This window comes from Corylus avellana, chromosome ca1 (genome assembly GCF_901000735.1).
Source record: "Corylus avellana chromosome ca1, CavTom2PMs-1.0".
NCBI lineage: Eukaryota > Viridiplantae > Streptophyta > Magnoliopsida > Fagales > Betulaceae > Corylus > Corylus avellana.
The window spans coordinates 33,269,269-33,288,989 of record NC_081541.1 but is presented as its reverse complement, the minus strand read 5'-3'; the positions used below and the strand labels follow the sequence as shown (position 1 = coordinate 33,288,989).

The window sequence follows — 19,721 nt, the reverse complement described above, 5'->3', positions numbered from 1 at the left end:
CTCCAAACATATCTTTAAACCTAATTTATTAAATTAACATATATTATTAGAGGACGTGATTTTTATATGTATTTTATTTAAATGTGTGTAAAAATCTAAAAAAAATTACACGTCCTAAGGATACATATCAATTTAAAGGACTAAACTTATTTTTGTTTGTTAATGCAATTTAGAAGGTTTTTTTGTTTTGATTTTTGTGACATGATATAAAAGTAAAAATCATTTTTTTGTTTTTAAAAGCGTTTTGTTTTAGAATCATTTGTTAATATTTTTATTTCAAGAAAAGAAAACGAAGGACACAAAGCAAAAGAATACTTTTAGAAAGCATTTTTTTTTAATTTAAAAAATATATTTTGATGTGACATAAAAATAATATTTTAATTAATTATCAAACCAAACCAAATCAAACCAAACCTTAGAATCCAAACAACATTTGAAAAAAAAAAAAAAGAAAAAAAAAGAAAAGAAAAGTCAATTACAATAGTAGAGATAAAAGAATTCAAAAAATCCCATTTCTTGTCGACATAAACAATCAAAAATATCACATGAAAGATACGTTCAAACAAAGAAGTCGACACTTGCCAGCTACTATCTCTCCCCTTTCACATGCCCCGTCAAACCAACGTGGCCCTTAAAAAACCAGAAGCAGAAAGAAAAACGAAAAACGAAAAACGAGCGCCAATCCCCCCGTGACGTCTCATTCTAAATTCCTCTTCACGTAAAATCAAACCATTATCAACATCGTGCACACTACCATCCATTAATTTTCTGGTGAGATGAATATTATCTTGGGAAATATATATATATATTCTTGAGAAATGCTATATTCTTTGTACAGAATCGCACTTTAACGACTTTTGCACTTTAACCCTCTCTATTTTCAGACGCCATAATAGGACCCAGCTGAAGAACCTACAAAAAGCCGGCTAACAGAACGCACGGAGTGTGTGCGTGTGTTTTGTAGTTTCACTAAATCGGATTTGAGAAGAGCAATGGGGAGTTTGGGTGCGATTCTGAAAAACCCAGATGACTTTTACCCGTTGCTGAAGCTGAAGATGGCGGCGAGGCATGCCGAGAAGCAGATCCCTCCGGAGCCGCACTGGGCCTTCTGCTACACGATGCTCCACAAGGTCTCTCGCAGCTTTGCCATGGTTATTCAGCAGCTCGGTTCCGAGCTTCGCAACGCTGTAAGCCGCACTGTTCAAGACTCTTGCGCTTTTTTGTTTGTTTGTCCCATGTATGTATGTTTTTTTTTTTTTTTTTTGCTTTTGAGGATTTTGATTGAATCTGGTTTTGGTTTTTCTGGGTGTTGTTCTTGGTGTTTGAGTATGTGTGTGGGAATGCGATTTGGGTGATTATGATAGTTTTAATTTTAGTGGGTCATGTTATTGGTCCGGAAATTGATGGGTTGGTGGGATTTTGAATGATCCGTGTGTGTGATTATTCTGGGATTTGTGATTGATATTTGGATTAATTTGAGTGGGCTATAGATTAATTTGTTTTAGTGGGTTCCTCTTTTTGATGTGGCACACATTGGATGGTGTTAATCTTATGGATTAGGAGGGCCGAGAAACCAAGAAAGTTTCATTTACATGGCTGATTATCAAGGGATAGGAATTTTGATGGTATTTCTTGTGTCCGGGGCAGTTGACGAGTTTTTTTGGTGGGTTTATTTTGACAATCTTGGAGGGTTGTTGATGGTGTTAAGCTTTCATATCATGTCTCGCTTTGAAAGTCATGGTGTATTCTATCATTTTTGTTTTTTTTCGCAGAAAGTAATATTCAAGAGGTCTACTTTGAACCATCACAGGCTGAGTTCTGTTGGTTGACAACAAATTATTGGAGTAACAGTGAAAAAAACTGAAAACATTTTCATGAACTGCTCTTCTGACCCTTGCTTTACTTTTGCTGACTTTATATACACAGCAAATCTGCACTGGAGCGTACTGTATCATATTAAGGAGTCTTAGAATTCATGCAATAGCATCTAGAATGTTGTTACCAGAGTGTTTTCCCTATGATTGGAGGAGAAAGTGCAGCATCAGCAGGTCCTATATGTGGCTTTAGAAACAAGAGAATGAGTGGGTGGGAAGATGTAGAGTATTAGCCAGATGAAAAGCTTCCATATTCCTTCTTTTTGGCCTTCTGCTTTATAAGTTGACCAGAATGTGATGTAAACAACTAATATTATTCAGTCTATGGAACACAAAAGATCAGCTGAATGTTATGGTATTCATTGAAGGCCATGAACTGCTAAAGAATTCCTGCTTGATATGTTTTTGGTCATTTCTGTGATATCACGACTGCTGTAAACTCTGCAAGTGGGTCATTGATTCAATTTTTTTTTTTTTTTTCTTTTCTTGTAAATGCTGTTGCTGCTGCTGTTATTATCTGATTAAAAAGACAGACTACTGTGTTCCATCTTCTTGTTAGATTTACTTTTTTCTAAGTTTCCAGCCATATTATTATTTAATTTCTCAGCAGTACCTTTCATGGTTTTGCAGATATGCATATTTTATTTGGTTCTTCGAGCCCTGGACACTGTTGGTATGTTCCTATTATCTATAACCTTAAATTTTCTATGCGGTTTTTCTGGATTTATTTTTTGTCTGAGAGACTGAAATTGAGGTGTATATATCAGATCAGTAGCATTGCATTTTGCGTAAAATGCAAGCTTGATGTGCCCTTTAATGAAACATTGGACTCTTGAATATGGCCAGATTTCATTTGCATATAGGGAGTTCTAGTTATATTTTGATCAGTAATATTAGGTTTTGAATGAAGATTATCAGCTTTTGTTTGGGCTGACAGTGGAGTACTTGATGGCTACCCTTTAGGCCCTTGCTTTTCTGGTCGCAATGCATTAGCCTCTTTCAAGGATTTATTGAAAAATACAAGTTATTCTTAACAAGTTGAAACCCAGTGGGTTTCATTTCTTGGTGTCAATAGTCTAGTCTCTGTTGGAATTTATTCTAAATGTAGTGAATTTTTAAATCAGATCTATACATGATTTACTTGATTAGGTTCTAACTTATAATTACTGGATTCCTGCAGCACTCTTGCTTGTAGTTCAGTGTTGTTGTTGTTGTTTTTTTTTTTTTTTTTTTTTTTTTTCACACTTCCAACCCTTAATAGTATGTATAATTATTGATCTCCCCCGACTGATCAACTTTATCGTGATGGTTGCTTTACAGAGGATGATACAAGCATATCTACAGATGTTAAAGTACCAATCCTGAAAGCTTTTCATCATCACATATATGATTGCGAGTGGCATTTTTCATGTGAGTGTTCTAAATTTTGTCACCAGGCTTTCTTACTTCCAAGTTTCCTAGATTCTATAGACTGAAGAACCTTTCATCTATTTCATTCTTCCATAAAAATCAGATTTGATAGATCTTTTTTACTATATATAATTGCATTTCAAGCAGAGCCATTTAACCAATTTTCTATTGTTTGTTATTAAAGTTCTTTAATTGTTTTTCTAGTCCTATATTTATCCAAATTATGGTTTTGTGTGCGTACCATATCCAGCCTCAATTTAATGCCTTAGGTTTCTAAACCAAGGATTTAAGCTTTCTTATAACATTCATGTTATCTCTTACAAGATAAAGTTTCATAACTTTTTTATCTTGTAAAAAGTCCAAAGAAATAATTTTTGAGGCATGATTCTATGATACTTATCTATGAACGTGTAAAAGAAAATTGAATCGCAGTCCATTTGCTGATTTTTGTTCTTTTCTTCTGTATATAGGTGGTACAAAGGACTACAAAGTTCTTATGGACCAATTTCATCATGTATCGACTGCTTTTCTGGAGCTTGGACAGAGGTTACTTCTTCCTCTATAAATAACTGAAAAGATTTTAGTGGGTATAGAATATTGTTTTCACTTTTAATAAGTCTTGTTATAGCCTTTCTAACCATGATCTCATCGGAATCTGTATCCTTGGTCCCCTTTTACCACATCTCTACCTATAGTTATATTGTTGCTGATAACTGATGTCAGGATAAGGGCTGTCTCTTATTTCTTTTAGTTGTTAGTTTATACAATGAAATACATAGTCTCTAAATTACCCTTTTGTTCCACTGTATAATTGAATGTTCCCCAAGTAGTTAATGCGCCATGCTGCAAGTATAGGTGTCAACTGGATCGTTGTCTATATTGAATCTCTTTCTTTTCTTTTTTTTCTTTCCTTTTTAATCTAAGTTTGCTGATCGTGGGATACATAAGGCATAGTTAGTATGACTGGTTCAATGTGCTGACAAATTAAACTATCATCTGCTTCTCCTAAATGTTGTTAATCTTTTAAAATTTGAATAATAGTTGAGATGCTTAAAGAGTGTGGTTGTTTGAGATACTCAAAAATCTAAAGTAGTCAATGGAGTCCCAGAAAAGTCATAGACCATGTTGTATGATTGTATGCCCTTTTTAAGTCTATGTTTAATGAATAAATGGTCCTCTGGGCTTCATAAATCATGCACAATTGAGACCGGTTCTATAGGATAGCTATACAATTTAACAGTTTGTGACATCTTTGCTTATCTCACGTGTAAATATGTTAATGAATTCTTGCTTTACCTTCTTTTCATAAATTATTCACAATACTCTGTCAATTATGCAGTTATCAGGAGGCAATTGAGGAAATTACCAAAAGAATGGGTGCAGGAATGGCAAAATTTATATGCAAGGAGGTTTGTGATGCATGCTAACACTGGAGAGGGATTCATATTGCTTGAGATTTTCATATTTTTTTTCCTTAAGTTTATGTCAATTTCAACTAAAGAGATTAAATAAAAAAAATTTATGCTATTATTATGACCTCCCTAAAAGGTGCTACTTAGCTCAATTCAACAAAAGCTTACATCAGAATTTCATTGTATGTGTTAGACTTTCCCAACCAAAAACAAAATGATAATAATAGCAAAAGCAAATTGCACCTCTTTCTCGGAGATCCACAATCCCCACTATCAAATAAATAGGCTATAAGTTACTAAGAAGAGCTGATCTTAATATTTTACCAACATATTTATCAAAAATGCTTTACCAACATAAAAAGCTGATGATTCCTTCAATAATTCTTGACCAGGGAAATTGTTTAAATTTCTATTTTATTGATGGTGAAGATGTAACTTTGTAGTTGGTTACTGCTTAGTTATCTGGCCTACTGTTTTAACTGATTACTAGCATCTAATTTGTCATGCTACTTTAAAAAATTTAACAGAAATTACTGATTAGTCTTAACAACAATGAATTTATGTAGTCATCCACGCAGCTTGGGCCTGAATGTGAACTATGTGGTGAGCTATATCTGCATTATAGGAAAATCATGTTCGAGTAATTGGGGCAAGTTTGCATCATTAAATTGTTCCACTGTGTATCCGAACTGCACTCTGTGAGCTTCAGAGCTGAATCTATGTCATAGGTCATGCACAAAGTGCAGAAAGATAATATGTATTTTATGTGATGCCTATATGTTTTTCCTCTTCCTGCAGGTAGAGACAACTGATGACTATGATGAATATTGCCACTATGTAGCAGGACTTGTTGGACTAGGTTTGTCCAAGCTTTTCCATGCCTCTGGATCAGAAGATTTGGCTTCAGATCATCTCTCAAATTCAATGGGTTTATTTCTTCAGGTAATGCTTTGATATGAAGCAACCAATGCAATGTCACTCCAGTTTCTTTTGCTTGGAAGTTTGTCCAATACTAAACACTCTACAACCACAGAAAACAAACATAATACGAGATTATTTGGAGGATATTAATGAGATACCAAAGTCTCGCATGTTCTGGCCTCGTGAGATCTGGAGTAAATATGTTAACAAACTTGAGGTGCGCATCTTTTCCTTGTTTACTCACTTCTCTACCATCTTTTCCATATTTACTCTTCTCTCTCTTTTCTGAATTGATAATTTTTCAATCTTTGCAATCCAGGACTTGAAATATGAGGAAAACTCTGAAAAGGCAGTGCAATGTTTGAATGACATGGTCACTAATGCTTTGATGCATGTGGAAGATTGCTTGAAATACATGTCTGCTTTACGAGATCCTGCAATTTTTCGATTTTGTGCTATCCCCCAGGTATGGTATCTTCTCTCGAACTCTGAGGATTTTTTTAATAACTATTTTTAAAAAAAAAACAAATGCAATAATCAATTAACTCTGAGCTGTTATTGTCTCGTGTCTGAGAATTTGGCATATAGGCACAAAGGTAGGTATTTATCTGTGCACACATAAATTGCAAATAATAGATATGTATGTATTATAAATTTATTCTCTGATCTGCACATGTTACGTAATCCTAAATAGTTCCTGATTTTATGGTGTGGTTTTAGACTTGTTATGATGTTTTAAGACAGTATAATTATGATATGTTTCTGTTTAGCATCTTATTTGCCATGTGTTACTTTTAATAGATCATGGCAATTGGAACACTGGCATTATGCTACAACAATATTGAAGTCTTCAGAGGTGTAGTGAAAATGAGGCGTGGTAAGTGAATCATCTGTAGACATTTCTTACAGTTGAAACTGAGGGCATGTTAGATAATTGAAAATTTAGCAAATGTGTTGTGGATATCCCATGGAAAGCAAATGTATCTATTGATCCAAGTAGGGTGTACAAAGAATTTAAGTTGTTCCTGGCTCTATGTGTAGGCTATAACATGGTACAACATTTGATATCTTTTGTCATATTAGTAGAAGAAAATTAAGGTGTTGTTGGATATATAAGAAGGATTGTGATGTCTTCATGCTTAGTTCTGTGATGAATTCATACTTACTGGTATTTGTTGTGACTGTTGTCTAGGTCTTACTGCCAAAGTCATTGATCGAACAAAAACGATGGCAGATGTCTATGGCGGTTTCTTTGATTTCTCCTGTATGTTGAAGTCAAAGGTACAATGCTTTTTTTCATGACTAAACAAGATATATTTGCTTACAACAAGATATTAATTTTGTTCAGTCTATATAGTGGAATTATCTTTCATATCCTATGCTTCTAGATTTTTCATCACCTGTTTGGACATGTTGATTTGTCTACTAGATCCCTAGATACGACCTGCATTAATTTTTTGTGCCAAATAAATTTTCTGGATATGAATAGTCAATGCTTCCAAGCTCTGAGGAATGCTTTGTTCAGTTGAATTGTTTCTATTGTGAAACCAAGCTTAATACTTGGTGTTTCTTACTGCACTTCCTTATAAGAATGTTACTCACTTATTATGATGCATTATGGACTACTATAGGTTGACAAGAATGACCCTAATGCAACAAAAACGTTGAGCAGTCTGGAAGCAATACAGAAAACCTGCAGGGATTCAGGAGTCCTTAACAAGAGGTTGTCATGATAATCAAGCACGTTTCATTGCTGTTTTTGTCGTCGTCGTTGTTAATTATTTCATCTCTGATAACTTTTTTTGGATTTCACCAGAAAATCTTACATAATCAGGAGCGAGCCTAGATTCAATCCGGCTCTTGTAAGTATCTGCTAATTTATCAACCTGATGCTGTCACCAAAAACTTGATGATTAGCTTTTTGGTAACCCACCCCCTCCGTCCCCAAACAGAAAATTTTAAGATCTAATGATTATCCTTTCATCTCAATGCAGATTGCTATGCTGTTCATTATATTGTCCATCATTTTTGCTTATCTCTCTACCAAACGACCAAATAATTAAGGTAAGTTTCATTAATGGTAAAATTGATGATTCAATAGCACAGTTAAAAGATAATTATTATATTCTTCACCGGCCTCAAGCTGATTTTTCTTGTTTTGTGTTTATGCAGAACTTGAAGGTTTCTTCAAATTTCCTGGAGAACTTGAGTTCATGGCTGGCTGGTACCAAGTGCATGCTTTGTTCCATGAAACTTGATTTATATTTGTATTATTCTAATAATTATGCTTGAAGGGTTTTTTCTTCTTCTTTCTAATTTATGCTTTAAGGTTTTATATCTACCATACAGATGCCAAATACATTTCTTGATGTATCCAACCTCTTATAGAATACTCTTACCTGCTTGCAATTCTGGACTTTTTTTTTTTTTTTTGGAGGGATCTTTTCCACTTCTAATCCTAACGAAAGAAGAAGTGAGAGATTCTAAAACTGAAAATGGGGTGGGCTCCCCAACAATAAACCCAAAACAAATTAAAACAGCATAGAAATAAACACAAAAGGAGAGGACACCCCAACATAAGAGCCCAAATGGTAAAAAAGAGTGTAAATACAAGAACAAATTTTGGATCCAGTCTAAAAGGACCAAACAGCAGGCAATGGTGATTACCAATGATCCCAAAAGAACCATAAGTAAGTCGGGCCTATTTCAGGGCTGCATAAGGCGGTGCAAATTGCAAAGAAACTCTTGGAAGAATCCGTTGCGGGTAAAACAAATGATTGTTATAGAGCAGGCACTGTAGAGAACAAAAATGAGCCGTTGCAATTCTGGACTTGTTAACACATCAAATGAACTACTGTTTAGTATTTTTTTTTTTTTCAGAATCAAATTTTAGATTAAACTATTATAGTGAAGGTTTCAGGTTTCTGAAGCAAAATAAGAAATTTTAGTCGTTCACTGCACCCTACCATGTGGGTTCACCTAAATTAGAATTTTCTCATTCCAACCGTCACATCTTTATGTCCTAACAACCAAATAGAGATTTGTACCCTTTTATATGAAAAGTAATGCACGTACAGGTGGCATATTACTTGTTAAACGAGAGCTATGTGATATTAATTGATTGTTCTCACATAATATATTGTTAATTAAGTAAACGGTAAGTGGTTCATAGGCCTTCCAATGTTTAACAGAATCAACATGGCAAAAATGTCGGACTTAAAAGGAACACGTGTGTTTTTTATCATTTTTGCCCCTCCTATGGATAAGTGCTATTATGGCAGTAGAATAACTGTAATTGGTCTCCCTTATTTGCCCTTTTTAATTAGAAGAAAAAAAAAATGGTTATTGTAATTTCTCACTCAGAAGAGAAAACTTGTACTTAATTACACAAATGGAAAAAAGACATTCAAGAAAAGAAACACTCCTATAACGATAGACGTTCTCACACTCATTCTCGTACATTCAATGATCCTTCTTCAAAGGGGTCGGTGCTCTTTTATAGTAGAACTAGGGAGAAAACAACAAACAAGAATTTTCACTTTGTAAAGGAAGCATTACTTGCTTGCTTTTGCTTAAAGTAACTTAAATTATTGTTGTTAGCCTGCGAAATCTTTGCTTTTTACAAATAGGTCTACTATGCTTCTCACATGCTCTATCTCATAAACTTGGTTAATTTTTCTAACTTCTCAGAAGAAGAGGTTGAGAGAAGAGATAAAAGTATCCGAAATGATGGAGGAGATTCGCCGGTGAGAAGTAAGGATAGAGTGGATGAGAGCAAGAATATCCTCTATTCTCCAAAGCCTATGTGGCATGGCTCCAATTTCTCAAAGCCTATGTGGCATAGATGCGTTTTTCATTGTCATGTACACGGGCAGATCTCTGATAAGGTGATAGCAGTAGCACTTTCTATGCCAAAGCCCTTTACATGCTCCAAATATTGCATGCTCCTCGTTTCTGCAATGCAGATTACAGTTTCCTTTGGACCAATATCTTCCATGCCAAGTTTTGCTAGGGATAAGTTGTCCTGCGAGTACTGTATATTATCACATAAACAAATGAAGGGAAAAGAAAAAGAGAAAAAAGAGATTAGAACTATATATATATATATACGTGTGCAAATGCAAATGAACCCATCAAAACCTGTGCACAGTGAAGAGAAAATTTACCAGGAGTCGGATACTCAGCCAAAAAAATAGCAAAGATTAGAGCAAAAAAAGCCTTGGAAGAAAAGGAAGAAATTGCCATTTTCTCTTCCAATTAGAGTTTGCAAGTTTCTCAAGTGTCCCACTCTTCATAGAGAAAGAGAAATTAAGAGATAGTATAGGAAGCTTGAGAAAGAAGCTTAGATATGAAGGAGAGAGATTTTCTTTATGTAGAGGATTGCAGTGGGAGTAGAAAGAAAGGAAAGTGGCCAGTAAACAATTATAAAGAGTCCACTTTAGGTTCGATTTGATCCCTCAAATTAAACAATTGTGCATGCTTTACAGCAAGAAAGCTATTGTTGTAGTCGATACGGCTAATTGATTGAAATATGAAAACTATGTTGAATGGTTTTCGGTCATAGTTTGTAGGGGCACGGCTGCACGATAGAAGCAGCTCATTGTTTAGCAAAGAAAAGCAGCTTCCACCAATCTCTAGAGCGAGTGTGGACAAAGGAATTTCCTGTTTTATTCAAAGTGTTGTATTTGTTGAGCAATATTTCTCTTCTTGAGTTAAATATAATTCTGAAACTTTTCTTTTTTTAAAAAAAATATATGTTTGTTATGTGTATAATTGAATTCATCAAAAAGACAACACTTCTATTAAATCTTCTAGGGATGAAATTACAACCTTTTAAATTTGAGCAATAAAAATCAAACCTAGGCCTCATTTCAGGGACCAAAGATACATATTACTACATTTCCTTAAATAACAATTTATACGTGGATTTCAAATATAGTTTTTCTCTAATTTTATGAAATTAATTAAGCTAATATGAAGCAGACAATAAAATTAATGAGAGAAAATGTTCTAGTTTATTGCCCCACCTGCTAGCTAGTTGTTCCCAACTTCACGAAAATAGATATATGAAAAGGCCAATCCAAAAATTAAAAAACAAAAAGGCTAAGTCCAATACCAACACTTCTACTTTCAATTTGTTTAGGCAATAATTATTTACTCCACATCCAAACAAAAAAAAAAATGTAAATGTTAGTGCGTCACAAGAACAAAGAGCCAGGTACCTCTTTGTTGGTTTAGAAGCCGAACTACTGCAAAGATTAATCTATCCAAAAAAAAAACAGAGATGGAAATAGAACAAACACTTACGTGGTGGAATACAATAGTACTATAGTGATCTAGGCTTTTGTTTGGCATGAATATAGCTCCAAACTTTTTGTCATGACTCAGATCGATCCAGACACTTTGATATATTATTGGTTAAAAGCAGTTTGTTTTTTGATTGGAAGATCACACATGAGGAGGAATAATCACTGTTTGGGTGAGATTTAATTGGCTAAAACACTTCATTAATTATATCCATTAATGGTTAAACATGCATGCTTTGATATATTATGTAGTACTGCTCAAAGCAACAGCTTTTGTCTAAGCATCTTATTATGCTATAAAACACTATCCAGCTAATTAAGCATGGTTAAGACTTCCAAATCTATTTACTTGTTAACCATCTTTTTAATCTTCATCCTCTCCACCAAAATGAGTGAGTAGTACTTATAAACATTCATTATTATTTATATTTGTTGATGCATTTTTCTAGACGGCCTGATCAACGATGGGCAACTTGCAAAATAGAGAAATCGTGGGAGGACTAAAGATACTCCAATGCTTTAGTTAGCATGATATTTGAAGTGAAATCTCAAATCAGAGAGCAAATTAGAGCTTTTTGGGAGACCCAAACTCCAGAGTCCCCTTTACCTAAGGAGAAGATTCTGATTTATTTTTCCTTTGACAGCTTGATTATCTTTCATATAGAGGTAGAATGAGTGTGGCCTTAGGGGGATTTTATCCCCCAACAATATTCAGACATAATCATTCGACCTTAAGATATGGTCAAACATCACATAATTCTCATATTGTTTGCAGAGAATGTTTTAGTATGAAGTTTATGCAACTTTATTATGTCAGAATCTTTGTATTGTAAAAAATTCTAAAAAATTATAACTTGTATATGTTTTTATTTGCATGATGCAGAGATGGCAGCTGCAAAGTCTTCACATTGTCAACGTAGAAGCAAAACATGGTCAGGGATTTGTCCATTATTTTTGTCGAATAGATGTGCCAAACAATGCAGGAATTGGGAGTACGCGTTTAGCGGAGAATGCCTCGGTGGATTTTGGGGTACATCATGCTATTGCTACTACCAAACACCATGTTGAAATATAGTAGCCCCTTCCCATCTCCTGTTGTTCCGTAGATTGTATTGTTTACGAAACTTTGTCTACGATTATCGTCTTTTATGGCGGCCCCAGTTCTCCCAATGGGCTCGGTCATTTATTTGACCAATTCTCAGCTCTTTTATGGTTAGCATTGTAATCTCTCCTTTCTCCCTTCCCCATTTTGAATAGGAAAAAAAAAAAAAAAGACTACCTTATTGAATACAAACATGTCTAAAAATGTATTCTGTATTCTGGGTTGTTATTAAGAGTGTTAACAGAGTTTACTACCAACTACCTACAACCATCGTATGTTGGTTATGTTATTTGCCTCATAATCCTACTGTGTTGCAACATTTTCAAGTAACCAGTCGTTTATCTCTTAATCTTATCTATCTTTGTGTTTATCTAATCAAAAAGTTGGTAGTATATGGGACTGACGTAATCAAAAGTGGAAATCTATCAGGTGATTATTATTTTCCCAGCAAAATTGAGATGCGACTTGTCATTGAGCAATGGTGAGATTCCATTGTTAGTGTGTGTGGTTTGGACTCATATGTTAGAGGAGATATTGAACCAACTGACTTCATTAACAGAAGGTTCAGGAATGGAGAAACCCAAAGAAGGGAATGAACACCCGAGTAGAAGTCCATTCTTCATGGACTCCATTTTTGGACTTCGGTGAAGAATTTACGAAGAACGATCGACCCCAACGATCAATCGGTGCAGTCTACATGCAAATAAAATTTGGACATCCAAGTATAGTACCCGTGGGAGGGTTGCCTATTTAAGGACAAGGATGATGCCAAATGCACATTTGCATAGTTATTTATGGAAGTGTAGATTGTCAACCATATTTTGTGGAGGTGCCAATCTTCCATGGATATCTGGAAGGAATGTAGTAAGAAAAATTCAAAAATGCTCTAGTGAAGAAGATGACTTCCTATGTGTGCTAGAATGACTTATGGAGAAGGTTGAAGTAGAAAACAAAACATTGAATGAAAAGATTACTTCACTCATCATCAAAAAGTATCAACAAACAGGGGACACCTTTGAACTAAAAGGAAAAGAAAAAAAAAAAAAAAGAGTAGAAAGAAATGCTTATATCGATAAATCGAATAAAGGGGGGAAAGTCAACATCTATTTCACATCGAAGTAGGTAACAATGGGCGATCTTCTATTTGCAAGAACACAAAGATCCACCTTGGAGGCTTGAAGGCTGGAGCAAAAGATACACACGAACAAAATCCTTTGGCGAGGAAGCCAACAGAACAGAAACGTTCAAAACACTTCAGCCACCTTGCTTGCAAGAACACGTTCCCTTCTTTCAACGTATCCAAATGGAAACCAACCGGCTTTCCCTTTGCATTCACCCTCAGCCCACCCATTGTTTGACACCTGTCAAGAACACAGAACATGATAATTATGCTTGGACAGGATCAAGCACACATTAAAAACTAGCAATCAGACAATAACTTATGCAAAAACTGTGATTAACAAACTATATTCTAATTTATAGTTGTTCAAAACAAAATTAGCACTAATCCTTTCAAAATACAATGCTAAACTTAAATTATTTCAATAAATATATTCATTTATGACCATGTTATTGGACTGGTCCAAAACCCAGATGGGTTGCAACCAGGTTTGCATTCACCAACTCAGTTCTAATCAGAATTAATTTAATTTTTTATCATAAAGATGTTTAAGTCAAGCAAGTTGTAAACCTTTCGGACAACAACATAGTCACCAATTGACAGATTGAGCTCCACATCAGATTCAGCTTGATACGGATGCACGACCTGCAAGAGAATGGCATATCAACACACAACAGAAGGAAAAATTAAACAGCAACTATCCATGTCATTAAACTAAGAAAAATGCTAGACTTACAAAAATAAAAGACGCAAACACCATGAATTAAACAACCAAACCAATATCCATGGGGCCATGATAGCACGTGTATTCATTTAGCATCTTCTATACTTAACTAAGCATTACTCATATTTCCAAAACTATATGTAGCATGAAATAAATAATTATACAAACGCATATGCTCAATTCGATTTCAATTTCTGGGAACTTTTCAAATGAAACTTTTGGATTTTACTTAGATAAGTAACTTATATCTAGAAATTAGTATATTTTCAAAAATTTCTATAAATTACCATATTAAATGCAAACAAATCATAAAATGCATATATGCACACAATTGTAAACACTTATAATGAATCAAATAGACATATTTTTCCACCCCAACGAGCCAATCACTTTACGAGATCAATGCCTGGGCCAGGTTTAATAACTATGGTGGCCATTCATGAGTCAAAGCCATGGGTAAGAACAAGATATACAAAATTGCTAACCTCCCCTAAAAAGTAGCCCATGGAGTCTGTTGATCCATTATTTGTTTGAGAAGCATATATGCCATTAACTTCTTCATATGATGGAGGTGGAGGCATAGTGTTATCCATACTAGGACTAGGAGGCGCTTCAATCCGTTGTCGTTCAGAAACCATCTATCAATAAAAACAGTTAGACAGTAAAAAATCGCAAATTGATACAAAAAACAACTGAATTCGTTTTACCATAAATTCAACTGCAGTAGTGAAAAGTCGCAATGGTTAAGAACATGGTGACATGATTGCATACCTCGCCTTCAAGCTGATCAAGTATCTGAAGGACTCTCTGATAAGTACGTTCTGCTTCAACCTTCACAATGCAGGAAAAAAAAAAAAGCAGGCAAAGTTTCAAATCTGATTAACTGAAATATTTAGTGCAAAATTATACCGATTGAACCAATAATAATAATAGAATCGGAGGGAAATTACACTACCATAGTAATAAGTCGCTGGAGAGTTAGCCTCTGTTGTTGAGCTTCAACAGCAGCCATTGCGGCAGCCGCCTCCTTCCCTAATATTGCCATGTTTGACTTCAGATCTTGTAGCTTTGCTTCAGCAGCTTCCAGTTTCGTAATATTCTCAATATTGCCTACTGTTTCCCTCACTTTTGCTTGGCGTTTTGAAACTTCAATAGCCTGTCTAAGTTCAACACAAAGTGTAATTACAAACGTGTAAGAGGAATATTAACTGTTCATGTACATTTAACAAGTCAATATCTCAAAAACTTCTAACAACCAAAACCCTAGCAAGAACCAAATTTATGAATACCTGAGCTTCAGCTTCTTGTCGCATTCTATCATAACGTTGTGCAAGATGTCGAGCATCCTCCAATGGAGCTCCCATTACCATTGCTCTTAATGGCTCTGCAACCTAATAATCAAAGCATTTAACATGATACCATGCATTATTAAAATGCCAATTATAGAGAGAAAGGCGAGGAACATATTGAAGAATTATATCTCAAGTAATCAGAACCTAACAGACCTTTCAACAATTTCAAGAATCTCAGAAAAGGATAATATAACTTCAAATGAAGTGCATAAAAATTGTTCCCATAGGACAATTGCTTAATAGAGTACCATGAACTGAACAAATTCGCTTGGTTCTATGTTGCCAACTTAACATATATCAGTTGTAATGCATACAAGTACCACTTGATATTTGAAAGACCATTTTCAAGACCCCGCCTTTTTTTTTCTTTTTTCTTTTTTTAACTTCTTTGTCCGGCAAACTAAATCTATATTATATCTTGCCTGTATTTTTTTAGCTTTTTTTCTAGAGAATCTGCACCCCTTTTGGGATCCTCTTGTAGGCTTCCCATGTTCATAGGTTGCATCCAGTTGTACTTTTCAAGAAATAATTCAGCATTAACCCAGCAAAATGCTGGAGCATTTGGGAATATGCAACTACTAATTGGATCACTACTTGTTCATCCAAAAGCACGACTTACTCCATTTCATCCAAATAAAAAATCCCAAGCCTTTATATGCAAATTGAGAGTTTACACTCGCAAATATCCTTGACCTAGCAGCTGCATTGACCAATATGCAAGGGAAAGGAAAACTGTAGTAATTACTTAAAAAGGGAGAATCACATCAGATGAAAAAAAAAAATTGTGAATCTAGGAATTGCTGTAAATCCCTGTGGAATGGAGCAGCAGAGGAACCATCTTTGTGGGTATGAGGGCAGGCTGCGGCTCAATTTAAATAGATCAGCAGAACTCAATCAAGAGAGGTAGCATATCATCCATGCTACCCAATCTTATTAAATGTAATAGCTCACGTGATGAACTTCAGCCATGGATTTGTGAGATGTGGAACAGATATCATGCTCATGCAACCTAAACTCAGAAATTTCATATTTTGGTAGAATTAAAATATTGGTCAAACCTGTGTACCAAGAGCTTTCAACAGATTCCCCCTCTCCTTCTCCATATGAGCACGAGCACGCCCATAATTTAACGCGGCTCTTGATAAAGTACTTCCACTAGTACATGTATTTTCTGCACCATATTTCCTGCTATCCTCTGACAACTTTGTTCCTATTTGAACAAGATATAGTAGACAGAATAACGATGATCAGTCCTTGTAATTAAAACCCTATTAAAGAAAAATGACACCACAGCTTCAACAACTCACCAATTTCCACTTGTTTGGAACCAGTGACAATATATCCTTCTACACCACGAACAATATCCCTTTGATAATGCTGAAAAATGAATGGTAAATTGTAATGGTGGAAGAAAACAAATGAGATGTTTTTACAATAAATTTCATACTGAAGAAAACAAGAAATTAGAGATGGGCCAGAGGTGGACAAGACAAACCTTGCCAGCACGTGTTGATATGTAAAGCTTCTCAAGTTTCTGATGCTGGTGGAGCTCGGCCTCATCAGTGACTAAGTTATCAGAACCACCATATCCCCCAGCACCAAACTGTTTGAGGACAGCCTTTAAAAGGAGACAAAAAAAAACCAATGTAATTAACACACTAGTTATCATCATACTTAAAAATAATTACAATAAAACAAAATGAAACTATAAAATCAAAGTTTAATCAAGAGCACTCTCTAATTAAGGCTTGCAAACTTTTTTTTTCATCAAAAACAATATGAAGCTGTAAGCAGAAACAAATAACAAAGCAAGCAGAGCATCAAATGGATGAATCAATGTCAAAGTAAGCACCCAGGCCTACTTTTTTTTGCTTGATTATTAAGTTATGCACAAACTCAATAAATCTTGAACACACAACCTCAGCCTCAACCCCATTCTTATGGAGATGTGAACCTACTTAATAAATAAAAAAGAAAAGGCGGCTACATGCAGTGAATGCATGCAGGAGAAGCAGGCCTAACTTATCTTAAAAGACTGAAACATACATATGATCAACCATGAACATGTAGCAACCTCCCATACAATGCAAACTACTTTTCTTGGATGTCTATTTCCAGTTTCAAGGGTGTGATTGGATGTGTCATGGAAAATGAATTGCCCCATTGTGTTTTGCATATTACCTTACGTTCAAATCCATCATAGTAAATGAGGCCATCAACAGATACAACAAAGAAATTTTATGGTCAAATAATCATTATTTGCAGCAATAGCACCAGTTTTCCCATATGGCCTAGTTCCGAAGGATAGAGTTGTTCCTTCGATTGAAATGCAAAATACAATGGCCTCATTCGCCCCCCACAAAAAAATGACCAAATGCACGCTAGATTTATCACCCAAGACGAGCAACTAACTCTATGTCAGCTTACAACATCTATACTTAAAGATTATAACTTTGCTATTTAGACAATGTTTCTTCCTTAACCATAATATTTACAATAAACCCATTTTTTGACTTGCCAAATCAAACTCCCAGATATGCAACGGATTCCATTTCCGGTCCCCCGATTTAGAGGGCTGATTAGAGCTGAAAGAAACAAATTTTCCACCACCTTATCATTCCCCTTCAAAGTTTACTTGTTATGCATGTCAGCAGCAAGGGTGGCTTATTCGATAACATCAAATAACAAATTTTGTGGGTTTCGATAACACTTTCCGAATTCAAAATCATTACTTGATAGATCTAATACTTGCTGTTACATAACAATAATAGCCTAATCAAATATCAGCAGGGTTAAAATACGTATTGCCATATTCCAACGAGTCCAAAATACGTAAATACTTTCACAAAAACGGTGTCTAATTAAGCCCAGAAAACCCCCAAAATGCATACAAAATTAGAATTTGAAGGAAACCCAAATGAGGGATTGCGAAAAAGGTTCTATCTTCAGCATCAAAATGGATCTAATCGCAATGACCCGAGAGGTGGAAATGATAGGGGATCTGGTCAAAAATTTTCTAAATGAATAGGGTTTGAGAGAGAGAGAGAGAGAGAACCTGCTGTTGCCTAGCGACCTGTTCTCGAAGCTTGGTGGCTTGCTTTCTGATAGCATCCATTCCCGAGCGAACGGATTCGAAGCTCTGCACAAACCAGAGTTTCGGTCCCCGACAAAGAATCAGCAACGAGAAGTTTTTTAGGACCAAAACAGAGAGAGAGAGAGAGAGAGAGAGAGAGAGGCTTTCAAATGTGTGTTTGGGGGAGTCAGTTTGAACTTTTGATCCCTTCGTTCAGACACGGTGAAATTGAAAAAATAAATAAACAAAAATTCTTTAAAAAAGGACCTACTTCAATAGGTGATTAGCGTTATCTCTCATATTTTTTTTTTTTGAAACCCAAAAATATTAAATTACATTTATCATTTATTGAAATAAGTCGGAGAAAATTTGTGTAAAAAAAAAAACCCCAAAAAAAAGTTTATTGGAATTTTGTGATATGATTTAATTTTGTGAGCTGTAATTAATAATTATATACAATGAGTGAGTTACAGATATGTTTATGATTTTGTTTTCTATAATAGATTAACCTTAAAAATAGTTAACATGTAGTGTAAGTATCAAGTTATCCTTTTTAAATTATAATCTTTACAAATGAAACTTAAAACCTATAATATATTAATTTATCAACTTCATTTGATTTTGACTTATAGTTGAAATTAAGAAAATGATTATAAACTATACCCTAAATAAAAATAAGCATCACAGAATTTGTGAAACTATGGTGTCTACGGCTAGTCATACACATAATTTGCATTTTATTTTACGTGCTAAATGTATATATTATTAGCATGCATATAGGTCTTTCATTTATATTATTGAAAATGATTTATCATTACTTTATGTAATACTTTAACACATTGGAATATTGTGCATTATTAACAAAAGTTTTACAAAGGTTATTTGTTGAAGATAATGTTATTCTTCAAATTGGGTTGAAAAAAAAATTATCTAATTAAATCTATTAAACTGACATAGATTCTAAAAATATGATTTTTACATATTTTAGCAGAATACATGTCAACTTTTTTTTTTTTTTTTTGAAAAAATTCCAATCTCATTAAAGAAGGATCACAAGCTTAACGCTCTTACATCACATAGCAAAAAACTCTAAAAAAGTTATAACCAATTTGATATATATATATATTCCTTTTAAAATACAAACTATACTGAGCTCACATTTGGGTGTGAGCTTATTATTTGAGTTGACCCAATGCGATGGGCTTCAATGTCTAGGCCATTGACATTGTGCCCAACTAGCTTAGTAAAAATTAAGGGCGAAAATGTGATTATTAGCTAAAACTGCTAATCGTAATTGCGTAGGTGGTTAGTAAAATTCACTAATTGCCTCCGCTAACCTATGTGACTAACCGTCTAACGGTTAGTGGTTAATAACCATAATAACTGCTAACCGCCTTTAAATAATTTTTTTTTAAAAAAAAAAAAAA

General features: G+C 34.5%; 2 protein-coding genes across 2 annotated transcripts; one reads left to right on the top strand and one right to left on the bottom strand.

Annotated features, from left to right (window-relative positions):
* Nucleotides 1–612: 612 nt before the first annotated feature.
* LOC132180023 (squalene synthase 2) lies at nucleotides 613–8,026 on the top strand. The gene is made up of 15 exons (XM_059592868.1): nucleotides 613–771; nucleotides 885–1,187; nucleotides 2,505–2,547; nucleotides 3,195–3,284; nucleotides 3,755–3,830; nucleotides 4,624–4,693; nucleotides 5,495–5,638; nucleotides 5,730–5,834; nucleotides 5,937–6,083; nucleotides 6,419–6,494; nucleotides 6,810–6,898; nucleotides 7,249–7,340; nucleotides 7,434–7,479; nucleotides 7,612–7,681; nucleotides 7,790–8,026. Exons 2-14 carry the CDS (start codon nucleotides 993–995, stop codon nucleotides 7,678–7,680), a joined length of 1,242 nt encoding a protein of 413 aa, XP_059448851.1. The 5' UTR covers nucleotides 613–771; nucleotides 885–992; the 3' UTR covers nucleotide 7,681; nucleotides 7,790–8,026.
* Nucleotides 8,027–12,982: 4,956 nt separating this feature from the next.
* On the bottom strand, nucleotides 12,983–18,476 carry LOC132164802 (SH3 domain-containing protein 2). The gene is made up of 10 exons (XM_059575368.1): nucleotides 18,277–18,476; nucleotides 16,717–16,839; nucleotides 16,529–16,598; nucleotides 16,280–16,431; nucleotides 15,159–15,260; nucleotides 14,825–15,025; nucleotides 14,641–14,700; nucleotides 14,355–14,507; nucleotides 13,716–13,790; nucleotides 12,983–13,386 (listed from the first exon to the last, which is right to left on the bottom strand). Exons 1-10 carry the CDS (start codon nucleotides 18,334–18,336, stop codon nucleotides 13,270–13,272), a joined length of 1,113 nt encoding a protein of 370 aa, XP_059431351.1. The 5' UTR covers nucleotides 18,337–18,476; the 3' UTR covers nucleotides 12,983–13,269.
* Between the last annotated feature and the right edge of the window lie 1,245 nt (nucleotides 18,477–19,721).

Excerpts from the sequence above, each read along its gene's own strand:
- LOC132180023 (XM_059592868.1), top strand. The coding sequence starts at position 993 with ATGGGGAGTTTGGGTGCGATTCTGAAAAACCCAGATGACTTTTACCCG. Across the intron at positions 1,188-2,504 it reads GTTCCGAGCTTCGCAACGCT|ATATGCATATTTTATTTGGT; the intron begins GTAAGCCGCACT and ends ATGGTTTTGCAG. Across the intron at positions 7,341-7,433 it reads TCAGGAGTCCTTAACAAGAG|AAAATCTTACATAATCAGGA; the intron begins GTTGTCATGATA and ends GGATTTCACCAG.
- LOC132164802 (XM_059575368.1), bottom strand. The coding sequence starts at position 18,336 with ATGGATGCTATCAGAAAGCAAGCCACCAAGCTTCGAGAACAGGTCGCT. Across the intron at positions 16,599-16,716 it reads TATCAACACGTGCTGGCAAG|CATTATCAAAGGGATATTGT; the intron begins GTTTGTCTTGTC and ends TTCATTTTTCAG. Across the intron at positions 16,432-16,528 it reads TTCCAAACAAGTGGAAATTG|GAACAAAGTTGTCAGAGGAT; the intron begins GTGAGTTGTTGA and ends TTGTTCAAATAG.